The 20,756-nt window shown below is 40.6% G+C and overlaps 2 protein-coding genes across 5 annotated transcripts in view; both read right to left on the bottom strand.

Annotated features, from left to right (window-relative positions):
* Positions 1–3,228, bottom strand: part of Tecta (tectorin alpha) — a 66,847-nt gene extending 63,619 nt beyond the window's left edge. For both annotated transcript variants that reach the window (XM_026403487.2, XM_026403488.2), the window contains exon 1: positions 3,165–3,228. In XM_026403487.2, the coding sequence (XP_026259272.1) occupies positions 3,165–3,228 (64 nt within the window). The remainder of the gene's footprint in view (positions 1–3,164) is intronic.
* A 15,465-nt stretch (positions 3,229–18,693) lies between these two features.
* Tbcel (tubulin folding cofactor E like) overlaps positions 18,694–20,756 on the bottom strand; it is a 58,070-nt gene continuing 56,007 nt past the window's right edge. For all 3 annotated transcript variants that reach the window (XR_003302106.2, XR_003302107.2, XM_026403483.2), the window contains exon 9: positions 18,694–19,792. Coding sequence is in view for 1 of the 3 variants with exons in the window: in XM_026403483.2 (XP_026259268.1) it covers positions 19,756–19,792 (37 nt within the window). In the remaining 2 variants the exon portion in view is untranslated. The remainder of the gene's footprint in view (positions 19,793–20,756) is intronic.

Below are 20,756 nucleotides of genomic sequence, written 5' to 3'. Positions count from 1 at the left end.
CTAAAGCCATCTTCTCTGAGTATGGCTTCCAAGCTAACCACAGGTCAAAGAGCCTTGTCTTTCATCCTAACCTAAGCCATATTCAGGCCTTTACCTTCTGCCTCTGGAAGGTGTCCATTTCTGTGAACTCAGAACACAGACAAGGTTAAGGACACCATTTCTCCTTAGAAGAAAGCATTCAGTGCTCTATTCCTAGGCTATGGTGCATTTTGGAGAAAGCAACATTGAGAACCAGCTGGAAGGCAGTGAAACCACACTGCCTGGAGCTGCCAGAGGACCGCGAGGTGGCCTCTAGGTCTGGCATGGCTCGGGAGGCCTTGCCTCTGGATGAGACAGCAAGGTGGAGAGAAGGCAGTGTGGCTGTGGCCAAGAATTCTACTATCATGTCTTTTCCTGAAAGGAGTCTCCTCCCTCCTGCCACACAATAGGAAAAGAAGATACCAGAGCCCAGAAGGAAGTAAACAACAGTTGGAACCAGAACAAAAATGAGAGGAGAGGGTTTGTAGTAACTGGCCTGTGAATGACCTTGATTGAGGGCTGGCTCTGAGAGGCTCTGTGCCCATCTCCCGTTCACAAAAGGCAGACATGGGATCTTCTGAGCCCAGGGAGGATGGGCACTTGAGAACTCTCTGGAGAAGAGGCACAGGGCTCTTCCTCACCCTCCTGGTCGAAGGTGAAAGTCACCACACAAACACATAGGCCCTTCCTGTGGCAGCGTTACCACCTGCTTGGGTACGTGGCTTACTTCTTCTATGTTTCCCACTCAGACTCTTGCAAGGTGTGCCCTGGTTTGGCAAGAGAAATGAGACAACTTCCCCAGGGTCGCGATGTTACTAACAACAAGGTCCAATGGCATCTATGAAATTATCTACATTTCAGGTCTCTTTTCTCTGCCTCTGACCTTTCTTCTCTTGAATAAAAAATAGAACAATGAAACATCATCTCTTTTTTCCATTAAAAAAAAACTATTCGTAGTTTTCAGGGGCAGCAGTCAGTCCATTATGGACTTCTGGCCTTTGCTCTTGAGGTTCCCACTCACAGCCATCCAGAGGCTGTCCCCTTCATGCCCATTGTCACGTCAGGCCCTCTTCTTGGGAAAGTCTCTGTTTGGCACTGATGGAGCCGATAGGATTGTGAGCAACTGGCCAAGGACTGTCCTGCTCCTTTGGGAGTCTGTTAGTGAAGAGACAACAGCTCACAGACAGGAGCACAAGAGCAGCCAGAGAGCAGCCAGAGAACAGCCAGAGAGCAGCCCAGAGTGCCAAAGTGCCAGCCCCCTAGTTCTGGAGCAGGGAGCAGGAAAAGATCAGCCTGGACCAAGAGCTGATCTCTTTCTGAGGCTCACAAAGTAGGAGAGCAGAGAAAACTAGCCCGGTCATTAGAGTATATGCATTGTTCCCCAAACCCCAAAAGTTTCAGGGAAGCCAACCAAATCTTAACCTGTAGGAGGCACTGCTGATAGTTTATCCCAGGAGCACTGAGCCAGTGAGCCACACTTGATGTTATAATCAGTACTTGAAGCAAGACCTTCTAACTTGCCTATTTACATAATAGTAATAAATTCTAAATTCCTATAAGATAGGGACTTGGAAAAAACTTTCTTTATAATCCCTACTAAAATGTTATGCACAAACACTTCCTGAATTGGAAAGATGACAGAATTCCTCAAATAAAGAGCAAAAAATCAAGTCATGCTATGGATTTGTCTCTCATGGGGAACTTTTTAGGAATCATGCCCAAGTATGAAAAACAGCATTTAACTGTGTTAAAGGGCTCAAATTCACCTTGAATTATAGTAATTTTCCTGTAAAGGTTAATTGGCATTTGGGGCAGTGTTGGCCAATTTGCCTAGGATGAGAAAACCTATAAGCATTCATGGAGAAGAAAGAAATGGCATGGAGACTGTTCCTAATTTCTCTGGCTGTCCAAAATGTGAAGTGAGTTCCAAATCTCTTCTCTTCATGAGTGATTCTGACTAGTTTGTGATTTTGAACAGGAAAGAACAGACAGTTGAAATTTTTCAATCTTAAGAAGAAGAAAAACAATAAAGGTATCTAATATTATAAATATTCAATAAATACTTGTTAAATTAAAAAGAATGCTTAATAAAAGGGAGTAGGTTTTCACGACAAGCAATTTCCATCTCAGAAGCCATTATTATTATTTTTTAATTATATAAATAAATATAAATATCTATTTGCACATATATACATCTGTTAGCAGCATGACCTATCAATAGTATCAGAGTTTGTAAAAGAAGGACTATTCTCCACCTGAAATGGCTGAAATGTTCACAATAAACATAACTATGTTTTCAAGATTCTATGTTTTCACCAAAGAAAATCTATTTTTGGAGTAAAAGTAGGAGGTTGGAGTCAGCAGGATCATTGTGGGGTTTACATGTTATAGCTATTTCAATTCACCCAACCTTGGAAAAATGTTGGGGCCACACATGGTCATAAAGACCTGTTCACCTGAGACTTGTGACCATGCACCAGCTGAGCCAAACAAACATATCAGCAAAATAAAGATGCTTTAGAATTCTAACCATAAAAGTTCAAGATCTATGTGCAGTGCCCCATTTTTCTTGTCTAATTTTTTTTTTTAAAGAAAACTACAGTAAAAAAGAAATATGTGTGGACTTTCACTTACCCGGGGCAGTGCTCAAAGAAAAAGGTCAGAGAAAAGAAGGAACCACAGAGGTGATAATTGTTTTATTCCACTTGCACTTTTAGATTTTCTGGCCATGACATAGCTCACTGATACACAGTCACCAACATCAGTGACATTGTAACTTCTTAATTTAGGGCTAAAATAAATATATATATATATATTTAAAAATTTCTAACACAAGTTAAATGCCTTTATGGAAATAAGTGATCAGGTAACTACTCTATATTCTTTTAATAGAAATAGTTTGCATTAAATAACTTCTTCACAAATTGTGTTCTAAGTTAAATAATAAAAAGTGAGAATATAAGTGAACATCATTCAAAGTTAATGTACTTTACCCTCGACAACAGAATTTAATTTACATTTTTTTTCTCATTGTATCTGTAGACACATGTACACCTGCCCTTACAATCATGGTTCCAACAAAAGTGTCTCTTTATAAATTCAAGAGCATGCTAATCGAGAGCTTTATGGAATTCTGTAGTACTCACCTTGGTGCTGTACAAGTGCGAAGATGAAAGAGACCCAAATTCTAAGTAATGATGAATAATTCATCCTGGAATTTTAAAAAGAAAAAGAAAAAAAAATCCCCAGCTTGCCAGAGTAAATAGAACACCAGGTGTGTTTGGTGGCAAATCCCAAGACACATCACAACCATCATAGAACAAATTCACATCACAATATCAATAGTTCTGAGTCGGGTTGAAATTCCCTGAAGGCTACAGGTCCTCCCAAGTTCAACACTTCCTGAACAAGTTAGACCCCAGAAGAAGCCATCTGGAAGTGCAATGAGATCACGCAAATTGTCAGGTAATTATACAGGACCGAGGAGAGCAGCTATGAGTCAAGGAAAGGTTCCTACTCAGCAGCTGATAAAGCCCCCGAAAAGAACACCTAACTCCAAAGGGTCAGGTCGCAAGCACACAAACTCCGACACTGGCTTTCCTAATTTTCACAAGGGCTTTCCATCAGGATCAAAGAAATGTTGGTTAAGACACCATGCATTTCTACAGGTAGGAAATTTATAGTTTGCCATTACCTTCTCAATGATTTGGAGCCAACCCATCATTTTACTGACCAGATTCAGGTGTTGTCTGAGACTCTCTCTACTATCTTTCCATAGCAAAGTGAATGATAACTACATTGGTAATCAAAAAGAACCACACCAGGGTTGCTCTTTGGAATGACAATAAAGACAGAAGCCAGCACACAAGCAAGTAATTAGTTCTAGCAAGTTAATTAAAGAAAGAACATTGCAAAAATGGACATGTTCTCATGTTAGTTTAATCAGTTCAACTAGCGGTTTTGCTCTCAGGGGCAAGGATGGTGTATGCTGCTCCACAAAGCTAGGATGCAAACACACATGTAAGCTCCAACTTAAAACACACACCTGCACCCACCAAAGTGGTTCTTACAGAAACTTATCATTTGAGATTTTCACCATTCTTCAGTCAAACTTTCATGAAATAGCAAAGAATTCACCTTGTGAGATTTTTGTTGTAAACCTCCAGTTGTCAAGTACACGCATGGAAATTTGCAACACATATTAAATATTAGTCAGTTTTGCTGAAAATGGCACAGAACTTCAGTAGAGATACACACATAGCTCCAGTGGAGCAGGTGCTATGCAAGTTTAAGACATGAGCTCTTAGGGAAACAGTAAGCAGAGAGCAGGAACGGAGGATTCATTTAGATATTCGTATTTATGAAAAATGTCACTAACCTGTTCTGTAGAGACTGGAGGAACTGAGTCAGAAATATTAAGCCGAATCTTGGTAAACCAGGAAAAATTAGGTAAAACAAGAATTCATGTCAGTTCTCCTCAACTTGCTGCCAATTATTTCTGATTCCTGAAATGATGTCTGAATCCCGTACTCTTAAAACCAAAAATTCAGTTAGTTCTGTGCTAGAGTCAGGGAAGTGTTGAGTTGCAATCAAGGTTTTTTTCTATTGATTAAGAAAAAGTAAATCTAAAGATCAGTTTCAGGATTGCGTAGAGAGGTCCTTTCCTTGAAAAACTAGACCTTTTCCCCCCTCCTCTTAAAAAAAAAAAAAAAGTAGATTCATTTGGAAATGTCAGATACTTGGAGCTGAAGCCTTGGTTCTTTCTGATCAGAATCACTTTGCACTGAAAAACACAAAAAAGAAAACCCCCCTTCTCCCTTTGTACCCAAAAGAAGGCAACTGTATAATGTTACAGAATTAGCATCCACCGGCATGGGATTAAAACTGCAAACAAAGCTGCTGCCTCCAACGTTTAAATGAAGTTGGGTTTCTACTGAAGTCTTTTGTTGTTGTTGTTTCTGTTCACAGATAGGCTCTACTCTGGTTTTTCACAGGTATGCATGAAGTATTTAAAGAAACTTTCCCAAATTTTTCTATGTTTTAGTTCCTCTCTTTTCTCCCTGATCCACAGCTGTGCCATGGGAGAGGACAGGACAGGGCGCTTTCTAGGCAAAACCCTGAATGAGGCTCCCAGGGCAAGGCAGGACATTTCTCAAGGGGAAGCCCAGCACGTCCTGGATGCCTTCATTGGTGCCCACTAAGGTCCTTGCAGGGAGAGAGGCCATAGACCCCTCCTGATGAGAACGTGCAGTAAGTAAAGAACTTCAGAGGCATGTGGGCAAGGGGATCATGGGAGCGGCATTCTCCCAGGCAGCTGGTGAAGGCAAGATGAGAAAAACTGGCTGCTGCATAAACTAAGTATACTGCTCAAAGTGTTTAAAATAAAATTTGGTAAAAAGAAGTAACTTGAATGAATGAAAAGCCTAAAATTATTCCAAAATTTTCTCTGAGTAGACATTGAAATGCTGACTGTACCCAAATAAACAAACAAACAAACAATAAATAAATAAAAATAAATAATTTCAGGTCTGGCAAGTTGTCCTAAAATAGAAAAAAAGTGATTGGGGAACTAAAATTTTAGCCTAAATTATACAATATTTTCCCCAAAGCCTGTGGTAGTAATTCAGTAGGTTTTGCACAAGTCTATTCTCTCACTAGCAATATGGACTGTCCACCTCTGTTTACTTACCAGATGTCAATAGGCTGTCTCCCTCCAAAAGGCACATATTTATATAACAGAAGATCTAGTTTTGGGGGTGCTTATGTGAAATAAAATTAAACCCAAATCCAAGACTCGCCTAGGAAAGCATTCATTCTCCCTGTCCTGTTCTTACTAGGGTTTTAGTCCAAAGGTCAACATAGATGTCTTGAAGCAAGAGTTGGCTCTATTTTAAAAAGCTGCTAGAGGCATACTAATTTCTTTGGTCTTCGTTTTTCATGCATTCCAGGATATTTCTATCTCAGCCCTTTCGACCCACATTAAATCCTCACCCTTCTTGAGGCAGGACTGCTGCTGGGATAGATGCCATCTGGGTCTAACCAGACATGCTGAAGGGTAGCAGAAATGAATGAGAATGACTTTGAGAATCTGGCTACCAGCGAGCGCCAGGTGCCTGGGGAGAGACTGTTCTGGCTGATCATGGCTGGGCTGGGATGCTGGTCAGTGAGTGGTCACAGATGGACAAATGACAAAAAATCTCCTTCCCTGGAATATCAGCAAGAGGACTTATTTTGTTGAAACTATGAGGTGGGCAACAATTTCTGCCAAGATTTAGATGGGGTGGGTGGGGTGGGGGTGGCTTGGAGCTAGTCACCCAAGACATCTGTGCCTTACAAAGATGGCACAGATTAATGCTGCTTTTAGGCAACAGGAGATACCACAAAAAGACAAAAGATAAAATGCCCTGAAAACAAGTGCAATTCTCTTTTTCTTTTTAACTGAGGATTAAACTAGTGGGGTTCTAACATGAAACTATATTCCCAGCCCTTTTTTATTTCTTGAGATAGGGTCTTGCTAAGTTGTAGAGCCCTTGAACTTGTGATCCTCCTGTCTCTACCTTCTGAGGTCCTGGGATTATAGGTGAGCCCCACTGTGCCCAGGGAGATATGGCTGGCCATCAGCTTCCAGCTCAATCCCTCAGGCCCAGCATCAGCATTGGAGCCAGGTGCACATTCTTCATGGAGTGGACCCTGGTCAATGACAGAGCAAGATGGGGTAACAATGGCCTAGCACAGTCCACCCAAAGCCCCAGTGGCAAAGACTATTCAAGTGAGGCAGCTCTATTATGAAAAATCAGGGCACGGCTGGGAAAGAAATATATATACAAACATATACTATATGTATATATACACACACCCATACACACATCATTTACTATGTATATACACCAGCATGTATATTATATATGATTAAGTACATATGTACATAAAGAATACATGTTTGTATGTATTATGCATGCATAAAATTATGTTGTGTTTATATGTGCAGTTACGTGCTACATGGTGATATTTCAGCCAACAACAGACCACATATGCAAAATGGTCCCATTTAGATCGTATAACTTAGTGACATTGTTGCCATCTTAGTCTGTGTAACTGTACTCTGTGATATTCACACCATGAAGAAATCACCTAACAATACTTTTCTTAAAAGATGTCCCCATTAAGTAGGCAGAAATAGATATATAGAGAGAGAGTAACAAGCATACACACACACACACACACACACACACACACACAAACACATACAATGGAGCTATCTGGGTAGATGCCCCTGAAGATTTTGATTATCCAAGTTTCTTAAAATGTCTGGGCCTTCAGGTATGTCCCCCTCCATCCCATTAAAAGATAAAGTTTCTCCCACCACAAGAAGACAATAGAGAGGAGTTTCCCCCTCAAGGCTACAGTTGCTCTGCTGGAAAGCTGCTCCAACCTCCTCTGCTATAATCAGGGTCAGGTTGCAGCGTAACTCAGCCAGAGACATGCCAAGCCTGACTAAAGGAGCTGCACGATCTGGCCAGCACACAATGGCATGGGATAGGGGAAGGGGAGTACCCAGGGGGCTGGGTTCTGAGGGTGCTCCATGGAGGAGGCTGGATCATGACACAGGATAGGGGAAATTTTGTTGGCCTGGCCATACTCTCTAGCTAGACGGGCTTAAACACTATGTTGAAGACCTCAAAGGAGGGTACAGACCTGTTCCTAGGGTAGCTCCTAAAAGCCTGGAAAAAGTGATGGCTCACATTGAGTGAGACTGAGATGCCTGAATTACTGTGGCAGGTGGCAGAAAAGGGATTGAAAGGTTTAGGAGACAGACATACCATCCACTGAGTCCAGCAGGAATATACTGGCCTCATCAAGAAGCTCAGTGGCAATTCCCTTCTGCAGGTCAGGGCTAATGCTGGGTGGTGATGAGAGAGTTGGCTCCCCAAGGGCCATGGAGATGACGAGCAACAGAGGCCAGGTGACATCACCCTACTGCCTGAAGCTGGAGTGGGGTGGGTGGTCATAATTTTCATAATGACCTAGAGGATCAGAGTGGTAGTTAAGGGCACTGGATCTATAGGAGCTCTGAAGATGGCTAAAAGAGCAGGACATCTAGTGGGTAGAGTTGATGGGCAACCAACAAGGATATTGCTTACTATATACTTCATAGAATTTTTAAAAAGAGGAAGAATGGATGAGGAAAGACTGAGAGCTGTTGCCTAATAAAAAGATGCCATCTATGCTCAGTTTCTGGACCTGAGTCAGTCTTCAATCTAGAATCCATAGGGTAAAAACGTAAATGGTACCCAAAGAGAAGGACTCGGCAATGACATGGCAAATCTGTACAGATATGATTATCCCAGACAATCCTCAGAAAGACCTTTTACTCAAGGGACTTCAGACTGGGCAAAAGGGAATGCCTAGACATTTTGAGAACTGTTGGACAAGGGTTGAGTTAATGGCAATATCCAAAGATCCCATTAGAGTGGAAACATAGGATTGGGGAAGAAAAAGAGTCTGGACAAAGTCCCAGGCACAGTGAACCCACAGGGGCTACAGACCACCTGGATGCCATTTTTCCAATCCATATAGAAATTGGGATTGACAAATTCTGTGCATTGTGTCCTTGGTGTGGAGGTAAAAAATGATCATAGTAAGGAAGGCAAGTAGAAACCTCTGAAATAGCTCTCTCCATTGCAGCCAAGAGAGTACATACAAAAGAGTATTGCATCTGGCTTGGGGGAGGTTGGTCAAGATTAGTATCACCCTTCAGAGCAGGGTTGTGGACTTATCATATTTCCATTTAGCTGGCCAAGATGGATGCTGGTGATTGGCTGTGAACTGCTTCAACCTCAACCAAGCAGTATCCCCAATTACAACTGCTCAGCTAATATAGTTTCTTTTCTAGAGCCAATTGACATGGTTTCCGGTGTATGATATGGTGTCCACTCACTTGGCAAATACATTTTCCCCCTATTTGAATCAAGAATGATTTGTGTGTAACAGATAGCAATACACATTTTATTCCTACTATTATGGTTTGATATGGTTTGTCCCCACAAAAACTCATGTTGAGGATTGTGGGAGATGTTTGGGTCATCAGGACTTTTAGTCAGCTTTCCATAACTGTGACAAAATGCCTGAGGAAAATCAACTTATTGGAGGAAAGGCTAATTTGGGCTCAAAGTTTTAGAAGTTTCAGTCCATGATCACGGGGCTCTGTGTGGACCTGTGGTGAACATCATGGTAGGGAACACGTGGTGGAACAAAAGTGTTCATAATGGCAAGAAAGCAAAGAGGAAGGAAGGGGCAGGGGACAAAAGTACACCTAAAGATCATGTTCCCCCAAACCTACTTCCTACAACTAGCCCCAGATCCCAAAGTTTCCACCACCTCCCAATAGCCCCTTAAGCTGTGAATGCATCAATGGACTGATCCATTGGTGAGGTCAGAGCCCTCACGAACCAATTACCTCTCAAAGGCCCCACTTCTGAACACTGCTGCACTGGGGACCAAATTTTTAGCACATGGCTTCTAGAGGATAGTTCAGATCCAAATCATGACAAGGGTGGAGCCTCATGAACAGGTTAATGCTATCTGTAGGTCGAGTTCTCACTCATTGGACAGGACCAGTTACTGTGAGGGCAGGTTGTTGTAGAGTATTTGTCCTCTTTGTCCCATCCTCTCTTCCATACTTGTTCACTTGCTCTTCTACTTTTCCACCATGCATAGGTGAGGTCCTCACCAGAATGAGCAGATGCTGGCACCATGTTCTTGTATTTCCAGAACTGTGAGCCAATATAAACCTCTTTTTCTTATAAATTACCCAGTCTCAGGGAATCTGTTTTAGCAAGAGAAAAAGGACTAAGATGCTCATTTTCTTTCATAATACAAAGAGATCTGTGTCATCTGGGTCCTATAGAACGTTGCCTAGATTCATAACATTAAAAACATTGTCTGGCATGATGAGCAAGGAATGGCTAGCAGGTGGGGCTTCTTGGTAAGATGCATGTGCTCCAGAAGGTGGGAGATAAATCCTACAGAGATTCAAGGCTGCTATTTTAGTTTTTAGGAAACAAGTTATCAGGAACATCTCCTTCAAAATTAAAAAAAAAAACAACTTTATCTTATAAATTCTCTATAAAAATATTTCTTTCTTCTTCATATATTTTTGGGGGTTCTGGAGGCCACACATTTCAAACCTAGGAAAATTGCTCCAGCCCATATTTTTACACAGAATTCAGCCAGCTTTGAGTTGTGCCGAGAACAAGAAAGAATTTTGTAGCCGCTTTAGGATTTGGAAGCAGCTCTGCTACTTTGGCCATATGTTCAGTTGACCCTTTGATGTTGGAGGTGTCAGTGGTGAAAATATAGAGTTTACTGCAAACCATGGTGGTTGATCCATGATGCAGGCCCCTGGGGTTCTGGAGCAAGGCCATACCATTGGCAGAAAAGATTTACACACTCCTTAAAATCAGCTTCTGGCTTGTGACTGGGCCCTGCGATGGAATATTTGACCAAGAGACAAATAACCATGTATGACTTCCTGTCATAATCTGGGCCCTTTAAACCCATCAAGTCATGAAGTCAGGTAGACCTCAGAGCAATCTATAATATGATGGAAATGATGTATCTTGGCCTGGTCACATCTACCCTGCCTTCCAGACTTTATGTCACCTGCTCTAGTTGCATCAGTACCCATTCCCCCAAATAAGACCCCAGTTCACTCATAGGGTCAAATGTGGGGAGGCACATATGACAAGCTGAAGGAGGGAGGAAAAGCTCACTCTTAATACATGGATGAGTGGGCTTGGTGAGTGTCTGTTCATGTTAAGGCAGATGGTGGTATTTAATGCCTCACTCATATTTCTCGTGTGACCCCTTGGTAGTTCTCAAGTGTTTTAGTCAACTTTTTCACTGCTGTGACCCAACCAGAACAACTCTAGAGGAGGAAAAGTTTATTTAGGATTCACAAGATTCAGAGGTCTTAGTCCATAGAAGGCCAGCTCCATTCCTTGGGGCTCAAGGTGAGGCTGAACATCATGGTGAAAGAGTGTGGCAGAGGAAAGCAGCTCACATGTGATTAGAAAACAGAGAAAGAGAGAGAGGGACTCCACTAGCCAGATACAAATATATACCCCAAAGCTACATCCCCAATTCCCACCTTCTCCAGCCCCACCCTACCACTTCAGCTACCACTCAGTTAATCTCTATCAGGGGATTAATTCACTGATTGGGTTAAGACTCTCACAACCTAATCATTTCTCCTCTGAACCTTCTTGCATTGTCTCACATCCAAACCATAGCATCAAGAGAACATTGTTGGTTTTGAAAGACAATGATAAGGTAATATCTTTCCAATGTGTGGAGTTTGGGCATATGATGGGGCCTGTGATGGGACATCTGGCCCAGAGACAAACTTCCCTGTGTAACTCATCACGTACTTTATGTCAGAGAAGTGTTATGAAGGGAGAGTATGTGCAAACTCAACGGTCGTGGTGATTCACAGAGCCAACTGGGCAAAGGCTTGGAAGGAAAAGGATTGGAAACCAGGTGACAAGGAGGCCTGGAACAGACATGTGGACAGGCTGATGGGAATAGACACAAAGCACGAAGATCCTTATATCACACCCACCAGAAAGCACTCACTATAGAAGGGGGACTAAACAACCAACAAAATGAATTGGTCAGTGTTAGTGCCATGGACACGTGTAAAGTGACCACAGCAGCAGGGATGGAGGTGCATGGAAGCAATAGCACAAACTCCCATTTAGTAAGGTTTTTCTAGCAACTGTAGCTTCTGGCTGTTCATCATGCCAGTAACAGACCAAATATGAACCTCCCAGGATGTCACTTTTCCTCAGAGAGAACTTGCCAGAAGTGGTTAAAAAGAGGAGATTGGACTTCTTTCTCCCTGGAAGGGCTGGTGGTTCCTTCCCACAGGGATAGGGCTGCTAGCGTGCCCTTCTTGCTCAGAGTCAGTACCAGACTTGCTGAATGCCTGATCCATAGGCATAGAATTCCATGCAGAGCAACGTCTGATTAAGGAACCCATTTTCCAACAAGATGGTGGGTGGGGGTAGCCCATGACTATGGGATCTACTGAGTATAATATAAAGTGTGGTGCAGAAGATGCCGCCTATTGAGCACTGAGATGAATTGCTTAAGAAGCAGCTGAGGTGTCACCTTGAAGACAGTAGCATATGAAGAGGAGGTGCTCTCCCCAGGATACTGTACACACAATGAGTCAGAGACCTTTGTGTGGTAGTGTCCCCAGTGGAAGACAACATGGGTCTGGGAACCACTGTGTGGGAGAGGTGTGGCTCCACTGCTGTCAGTGGTGTGGATGTGGTTTGAGTGTCCCCCAATTATGAGCAAAGGCTGGGTCCTGGGGTGGTGATGTTGGGAGGTGGAGCCTTGGACGAGGTCTTTGGATCACGGTGACTGTAGAGTATTTCTTGTGAGATCCTTTTGGTAGTTCCCTTGAGATGATTGCTATAAAAAGAGCCAGCCTGGCCCTGCCCATCTTCTTTGTCTTTCCTGCTATTCTAGATGTGATGGCTTGTTCCTACACACACTCCTGCCAGGACACGCTGACATCACGGCTGTCCCCAGAAGCCAAACAATGGGCCTTTCTGATCTTAGACTTTGAACTTCCAAAACTGTGGGGCAAGTAAACCTCCTTTGTTTCCTAAGTATACTGTGTCATATTTTGTCATAGTAATGAAAAGCTGATGAATACAGGGACTTTTCCAACCTCCTGGATGTGCAAGTTGAAATCCTGGCTCCCTCTGAGGATGTGCTTTCACCGGGGGACACAGCACGAGTCCCATTGAACTATAAGCTATGAATAGGATGTTGCCTGGGCCCTCTGTGCTTCTTGTGCCAAAAGACTAGCAGGCAAGAAGATCAATCACCATCTTGTCAGGACCAGTGGGAGGCCGGAGGGGCTGCTCTTCTGCAATGGACTCAAGGAATAATCTGTAGAACTCAGGTGACTCATTTTGGTGCCTCTTTACTTTCCTTTCCCCAATTGTGACTGTGATAGACAACTGTAGCAACCAAATGGTTATGGGGGGCCTCAGAGTATTCAGGAATGTAGACTTAGATGAAACTACCAGGTAAGCACTGAGACCAGCAAAGGCAACTGCTGAGGAGATGGATATAGGGGGTAGTGGAAGAGGGAGACAATGGGCACCAGTTTGTTTTTAACTGAAATCAACTTCAGTTTCAGGGGCTGTAGTTCATTCCCTAACATCCTTCTTCTAAGTTTCCTCTCAGGAAGAGGCTCACTAGAGGACATGCTCCAAATCGTGGCTGGAGAATTGGACGTACACATTGTGTAAGGTGGACTGTAGCCGACATGAAGACACGCCTCCAGATCCAACAGCAATGACTTTGGCTGCAAGGAATGTGGTGAGCCGATGGCTTCCAACAGCTAGCTGGCTCCTTCAGCAACTCTACCAGTGCCCAAGCAGAGGTCAGGTTCTTGTGTTCTCTCATTAAAGACTGAGAAAAGCATTGGTAAAAGGCCTGAGCCATTGCTTATCAGGATGGAACCCTCTAACAGAACATCCTTCCTCCAGAACATGCCATTAGACTGGCTGACTTTGTGAGGTTTGCAGCGTGCTCTGACAATCTCTCCTGCCTGATCCTACTGCCGCCCCATTCTCATAGGTATTACTTTCCAATAAAGGTCTTGCACTCCCAACTTACCTTAGCATTAGCTTCCAGGAGGACTGAACCCATGACATGGATGTCTTGGATACATTTATTAACCTCCACAATGGATTGTTCTGTTTTGCTATATAATCAACCACGGGGAATTCAGGTATTTCTGTAGTGCAGTTAATTCTACCACTTATCCACTAAGTGATGGCCAGCCTTCTAGATATAGCTCATTAAGGTGATTACACTAAGGCTACACTTAACATCCTGCCTGGAGAGTGTAATATTTCCCATAATAGGATCCTTAAAGTGGATGGGGTGATGAAGAAAACACAACAGAACTCCTGAAGACTTCTAAACAGTAACAACATTAACAATGAAAAGATTCTCAAGAATCCTACATTGGGAAGTTTGCCTCTCTTCTTTCTTTGGAATCTTCATTCCTGGACCTTTGGGTTAATGTTTACAAATTGAGATGCTCATGAAGTCTATTGATTTTTTTTTTTTTTTTTTTTTTGGCACTGGGGATTGAACTCAGGGTTGCTTTACCACTGAGCTACATCCCTAGCCCTTTTTATTTGTAATTTTTAAAATTTTGAGATAGGGTCTCAATAAATTGCTTAGAGCTTTGCAAAACTGCCAAGGTTGACCTTGAAATTGTGATCATCCTGCCTCAACCTCCTGAGCTGCTGGGATTACAAGCATGTACCATATTTTTTTCTTTTTGGTACTGGGAGTGAATCCAGGGTAGCTTAATCACTGAGCCACATCCTCAACCCCCTTTTTTGTATTTTATTTAGAAGCAGGGTCTCACTAAGCTACTTAGGGCCTCAAGTTGCTGAGGCAGGCTTTGAACTTGTGATTCTCCTGCCTCAACCTCCCAAGCTGCTGGGATTACAATTGTGCGCCAACATGCCTGGTCTCATTTTTCTTATTTACTAGTATCACAGTAATAACCACTTAACTGTAGACTGAAGCATTAAGAGTTTAAATTGTGAAGCCAGGTGCGGTGTAATCCCAACGGCAAGGGAGGCTGAGGCAGGAGGATCATGAGTTCAAAGCCAGCCTCAGCAAAAGCCAGGCACTTAGCAACTCAGTGAGACCCCGTCTCTAAATAAAATACAAAATAGGGCTGGGAACAGGGCTCAGTGATCACGTGCCCTGAGTTCAATCCCTAGTACACTGCCCCCCCTTAAACACTTAAAAATGAGTTTAAGTTGTGGTACAAATGTTTTGGAATCCATCTTTTCCAATAATTAATAGTATTTGTCTGCAAGTTATTTATGTTGTGTTGGTCTTAATTATTCGAGATTCTGGATTTGGGCTAATATTAATAAATTTGAGAAACAATGTATGGGTTTTTTTTCTTAAAACTACAGTGACATTTATTAATGTTTATTAACTAATCAATATTTTCTAGGTCTAAGGGCTCAAAGATGTTCATCTTTGAACTTAAAGAAGGACTTGAAGATGTTTTCTGACTACAACTGTATTTCCAGGCAAGAAGTTTATAATAGCTAATTCTAAGTAGACTGATATAATCAAAAGACTCACAATTGGCCTTTTTCTAATATGCTTGCTAACATATTAGAAATAAAGCTGGAAAAAAATTGGAGAGAAGCAGACATACTATCTCCCAAGGAGCACCATATAGTTCTTCTACAAGACATTTCACTGGTATGCAAGACCCAGTTCTGATTAAAGCTTACTGTAGACAATAAGCATGGGATTTCAGGGCAATTAATTCATCACTTTTCAGGGGCACTCAGCTGGAATAAGTGCTCAGACATTGTTAAGGATAAATAATACATGCACCTTCTGCAGCAGAGATGAAAATCACTTCCAATGATTAAAAATTACAGATTCCATAGGAAAGAAGGCTCATAAGAGAGATGTATGGCTCACCAAATCTGTAATGTGTTGAATTCAAGTTCCTAGATTTGCAGTGCCTAATTGGGAAAAAGGCTGTCCTGCTTGCACTAACCAGGAATTGCATCAAGCTCAACATCAGTGAAGTCTTTAACTTTGTAGTACTGTGACACCTAATAAACCCAGAGGGGGAGAATCCTTATTTTACATAACCCCCTTGGAGAACAATTTGAGTTATCTACTAAAATTACAAACACTTTGACCTTTTGATCCAGCAATCTCACTTCTGGGAATGTATTCTACAGATGTACTTCAAAATGTGTAAAAGAACAGATGCTGTTTACTGCAGCAGAATGAAAATAATAGAAGACACACACACACACAAAAAAAAAGGGGGAAGGGGAGGAAATTGAGAGAGAAAAACTCAAATGTCAATGCATAGAATGTTGGTTAAATAAATTATAGTACATCTATAAAAGGAATGCTTATATTGTATGCAAAGGATAAGCCAATTCCCTATGTATGATCACAGTGAAATCTCCAAGATGTTTTTAGTGAAAAAAGCAAGGTGTATGACAATGTATAAGATGCTAACTTTGCTGCATAAAAGAGGAACAATCAGAATATATATTCCTAATAGCAAATGGGAATACATTTGTGAAGAGTGCTCTCTATGCTTAGGAATATGTATTCTGGTTGTTTCTCTTTTATTCAGTAAAGTAAGCATATTTGTGTAAACCCTGGGAGGACACACAAGAAAATAATAGAGTCATTAGAATGAGAACTCATTATATTGATTTTTGAACCATGTTAATGTTATCTAAAAATTAAATTTAAATGTTTTCAAGACTTTTTTGTAAGCAAATTATAATTTAAAGCAAACAAATTTCTAATACAACTGAGGCAGTTCCTATTGTCCTTGTTCTACTTCTTCACAGTGGTAGAGCTGACATCAGCCCACAAACATAATTAGATATTTTTGAAATATTTTTCTATTTGGTCTGTATTCACTAATGTCTTCCTCCTCTATTCCTCTTTTTTAACCTTAATTGTATGACTTAGGCTGAGAAGCATTCAAGGATGAGGAAGGGGTCTGTGTGAAGGAGTCAACAAACCGAAACTGTATTGTAATATTTTCGGCAAAGCTAGATCTTGCAGTCCATAATAGATAACCCGTCTCCTCTATTTTGTAAGCAATATTTATATTCTTCATAAAGCTCCCTCTTGAATGTTAAGGAGGAAAAACAGCAGTGACAGCCTCATCCTTTCCCATAACAAACCTTTGCTAAAGGCTCCATGGGATCATAAACTTGTTTTTTTCTTTTTTCTTTCTTCTATAAATACCAATTTAAGTTCACTTGGAACACTGGGCCTCCCTGACACAAGTCTGAGTTGGAACTGAGTGGCCCCTCTTACTTTTGACTATCTACTGAAACCAAGCTGAAGGCTCTAGAATGTCTTCAGGTTAAAAACTAAATTGTCAGTCTTCTTGCATCATATTACTGCCTCATTTATTCTCAATAGCACCCACCACAAGTGTCCAGTGTGGCATTTCAAAGGAGCAGGAATGATGACCAACTGCAATGATATGCACTAACTGCAGCTCCACAATGCTGGAATTGGTGTGAGGGCATATTTGGAGCTATCAGCCACATCAGTGATTCTGTTACAGAGAAAATCAATTAAGTAAATGGGTATTGAGGAACATATCATTTTAGTGTTTTTTATTTTTGTAGTTATATATGGATAGAATATTATTATTATTATTATTATTATTATTATTATTATTATTATGTGGTGCTGGGGAGCAAACCCACGGCCTTGTGCACATGAGGCAAGCACTCTACCAACTGAGCTATATCCCCAGTCCCAGAATGCCTTTATTTACTTTTATGTGGTGCTGAAACTTGAACCCAGTGCCTCACACGCACTAAGCAAATGCTCCACCACTGAGCTACAACCCCAGCCCTAATTTTAGTGTTTTAATGAAACATAAAGACTAACATTTCAGGTGTGTACAGTGAGGGCAAGTATGAAAGAAAACTTCAGTAGCATGCACTGCAATATAGCTGTCAAGTGCTTGGATTCTGCAACCAAATTACCTGTGTCTAAATTTGAGTCTTACTGTCATTTACCAACTGTTTGAGTTTCAGCAAGTTACTAAACCTCTCATATGCACCAATTTCCTCATTAGTAAGAAAATGGGTATGACAGTGCCAACCTGATAGGGTTGCTGTGAAGACCAAATGGAAACTTGTTTTCCAAAAGATTTGAAGTGACTTTAAAAAGGTCAACTTTTTGTTTTATATGCATCTAATAACTGGAGAAAGTCACAGCATTATTTATCCAATAGATATTCGATGTCTAGATATGTGTCAACCTTTAAGTTCTCAGAGAAGCTCACAATAAATAGTAATTAAGTAGAATTTAACAAATTTGAAACCACAATTCTTTAAAATTTGGATAGGAGGTAGAAATAATCTTAAATTTAAACAGATTAGATACTTGTGCACTTCTGAAGCATTAAGAAATAAGTTCATGGACTCTGTCTTTTAAATGAAGAAATATTTGGACCTTAATTCTTGATACAAGGTTAATGTATAATGGCTTATCAAGAAATTATTGATAAGCAAATAGGGTTCAACTGCCCCAGACTATACTGCTTCTAGAAAATTATTTTACGAAGGAAAAAAAAACCCCAGCTCTTTAATATGAGCTGTTTTTACTTTTTACTTCACTGAAGTGAGATTTTCAATCTTTCTCCAAAAATGGGAGTACCAAATATCTCCAAAGATAGGCTTTATCCTCAACAAATAAAAAGCATGTGAGAAGTATGAAATCCTGCTAACATAAAAGCAATAACACATTTCTTATAAATCTTTGTTTTGCAATTTTCAATTTCAGAAAAAATTCCAATTAAGTTTGATAAAAATGGTCAGACTCTTACTAGTTTAGGCCATCTGACCAAAGAACTCACTCAACCACAGAACTGATCCCTTTTAGCTGTATAAAAATAAACATACCCTTGACCCAACACTCCAGGAAAAAAAAAATCAAAACACAAAGAGAAAATGGACTTGGATTTTTAATTTTTTAAAGATTATCTATATATATATTTATATATATTAATAAAAAGTGCAAAGAATAGACCTTCATGTTTAAATTATGTTCTAAAATAAAATATATATATTTCCATTAACTGCAGGAGACAACTGGCAAGTAAAGAGCCTGAGAGAGTCCAGTCCCTCACCATCACTACAATGGACATACATTTTAAGGAAGCACCTATGAAAATAGTAGTGTTCACAACACATCTGGCAACACAGATAGCTTCTGGGTGTTCTTGAAAGCAGTTTGTTTGCATTTTCAATCTAACATGAAATGAAGGGAAAAATCAAATTCATAAACAGAAATGACATTGCTTAGAACAATCTAGTATTCTGAATTCATGTTTTACATGCCCTGGAGCCTAGCATTTCCCATGTAGCAAGCCACACTGGAGCCTAGCATTTCCCATGTAGCAAGCCACACTCACACGTGCGTTACTAAAAGCTATCGGCAGCGTGCTTCAAATAGTGATCAGCTCTTTGTGCAACAAGTGCCCTCTGCTTCTAACACTGCTGGCTTTGCAACATAGCTGAAAAATCTAATTAGAATTGAATTTTCAGTTTTAAAAGCAAACAACAATTTGTTTTAAAAACAGCATTGTAGCATTCAGCCCTGTTACACACAGTGGACTTATGTTTTGGGCTTAATTTTCACCAAAAGGTCTTCAAAAACAAGGTGCTTACAATCTCTACTGCTTTCTTATATATTTGTGGCAACAGTGGCAATAGGCTACAGAAACAACAGAAAACTCAACAATAAAGACATGACTCTGTACTTGTTTTTCTTTAAAGCAATCTGGGATATTTCGACAATTCATATTCAAAAACTGACTTCTACTATGGCTTCAGCAGCGATGCAGCCACATGTAGAAAGGGCCCCTTGGTTTTCATTTGGCTTTCTTTTATTACTGCTTTCCTTTTTCATAACCAAAAAGAACTTGTTTCAGAGAGGTGTATTCTATACACTGTGCCTGAAGCAATGCGTCTACAATACTGGCTATGACAGAATTTTGCCTCATAAAGTCAATATGCTCCCACTGAATCTGAACAAAGTCAACATTAAAATATGGACACGCTATGGACAATCCATTAGGTATGACTCGTAGACTCAAAGGTCCGTGGTCTTTTCTCTCCTTCTCTTGGACCTGTTATAAAAAGAATTTTGGTTAGAAGTGTCTACACAGCACCAATTTTATTTCAAAAGCAGCATCTTTACTCTGCCACTCAAATGAATCTATAAGTACACATGCTCAAACAGCTTTTCTCATTTACTTCTGTAACTCTAAAAGACCAGTAATTGTATTAGATTTTTTTCTTAATCAAAAATTATTCAGCAATTATTAAAACCATCAATGCCCTAAAAATACCCATGTCAGCTGAATTAAATGAGAAGTTCCCCTTACATGCAACTGTATAATAAAAGGATTATGCCTGCAGTTGATAAACACTGTGTTCTATAGTAACAGAAGAAACAGGTCTCTAACAGTAAAAAAGCATTTCATAAAACTTTGTCATATATAAAATATCTTATTGTGACCATTCCACTTATGATTAAAGCATAAGTGTTCACTCCACCTTCTGCTGTGGGACAGTCAGGGATCATTCAACTTCAAAAAATAAGAGTGCATCTGTTTCCCAGGGTGACAAAAGCGACGGGCTCAATTACACAATTTCTCTTTCAAACTCATCTGCACTCATGCGCACAAACACAAAGCACCCACAGTTTTAATCTTCATGACACTGTTGCCACACTTTTTTTTTCCTAGTTCCAAAAATCTGTCAGGAAAATGTGATTGCAAAATAATTGTTCTTGTCTATACTCAGCCTGGATCTCCATTGCTCATTTTTATGATTTTGAAAGATACAGCCTACAGCAGAAGGAGAATAGGCCTCATTCATCTTTCTCAAACCCTTTGGTTTCCACCTTTAATGTTACAGTGAATGTAGATTTGCCTCAGTAGGCCTGAGTCAAAGGCTTTACAGATACTGAACCTGAAGTGCATTAAGAGAATAAACATCTGCCACATGGCATAGGAAAATTTAAAAAGTAGCAATAATAAACACAACTCCCCATACATGAAGAATTTACAAGAATTATCTAAAAATTTC

The sequence above is a fragment of the Urocitellus parryii genome, chromosome 4 (assembly GCF_045843805.1).
Source record: "Urocitellus parryii isolate mUroPar1 chromosome 4, mUroPar1.hap1, whole genome shotgun sequence".
NCBI classification, from domain to species: Eukaryota; Metazoa; Chordata; class Mammalia; order Rodentia; family Sciuridae; genus Urocitellus; species Urocitellus parryii.
The sequence above is the reverse complement of the archived record's forward strand: the minus strand, read 5'-3'. Positions and strand labels throughout refer to the sequence as shown.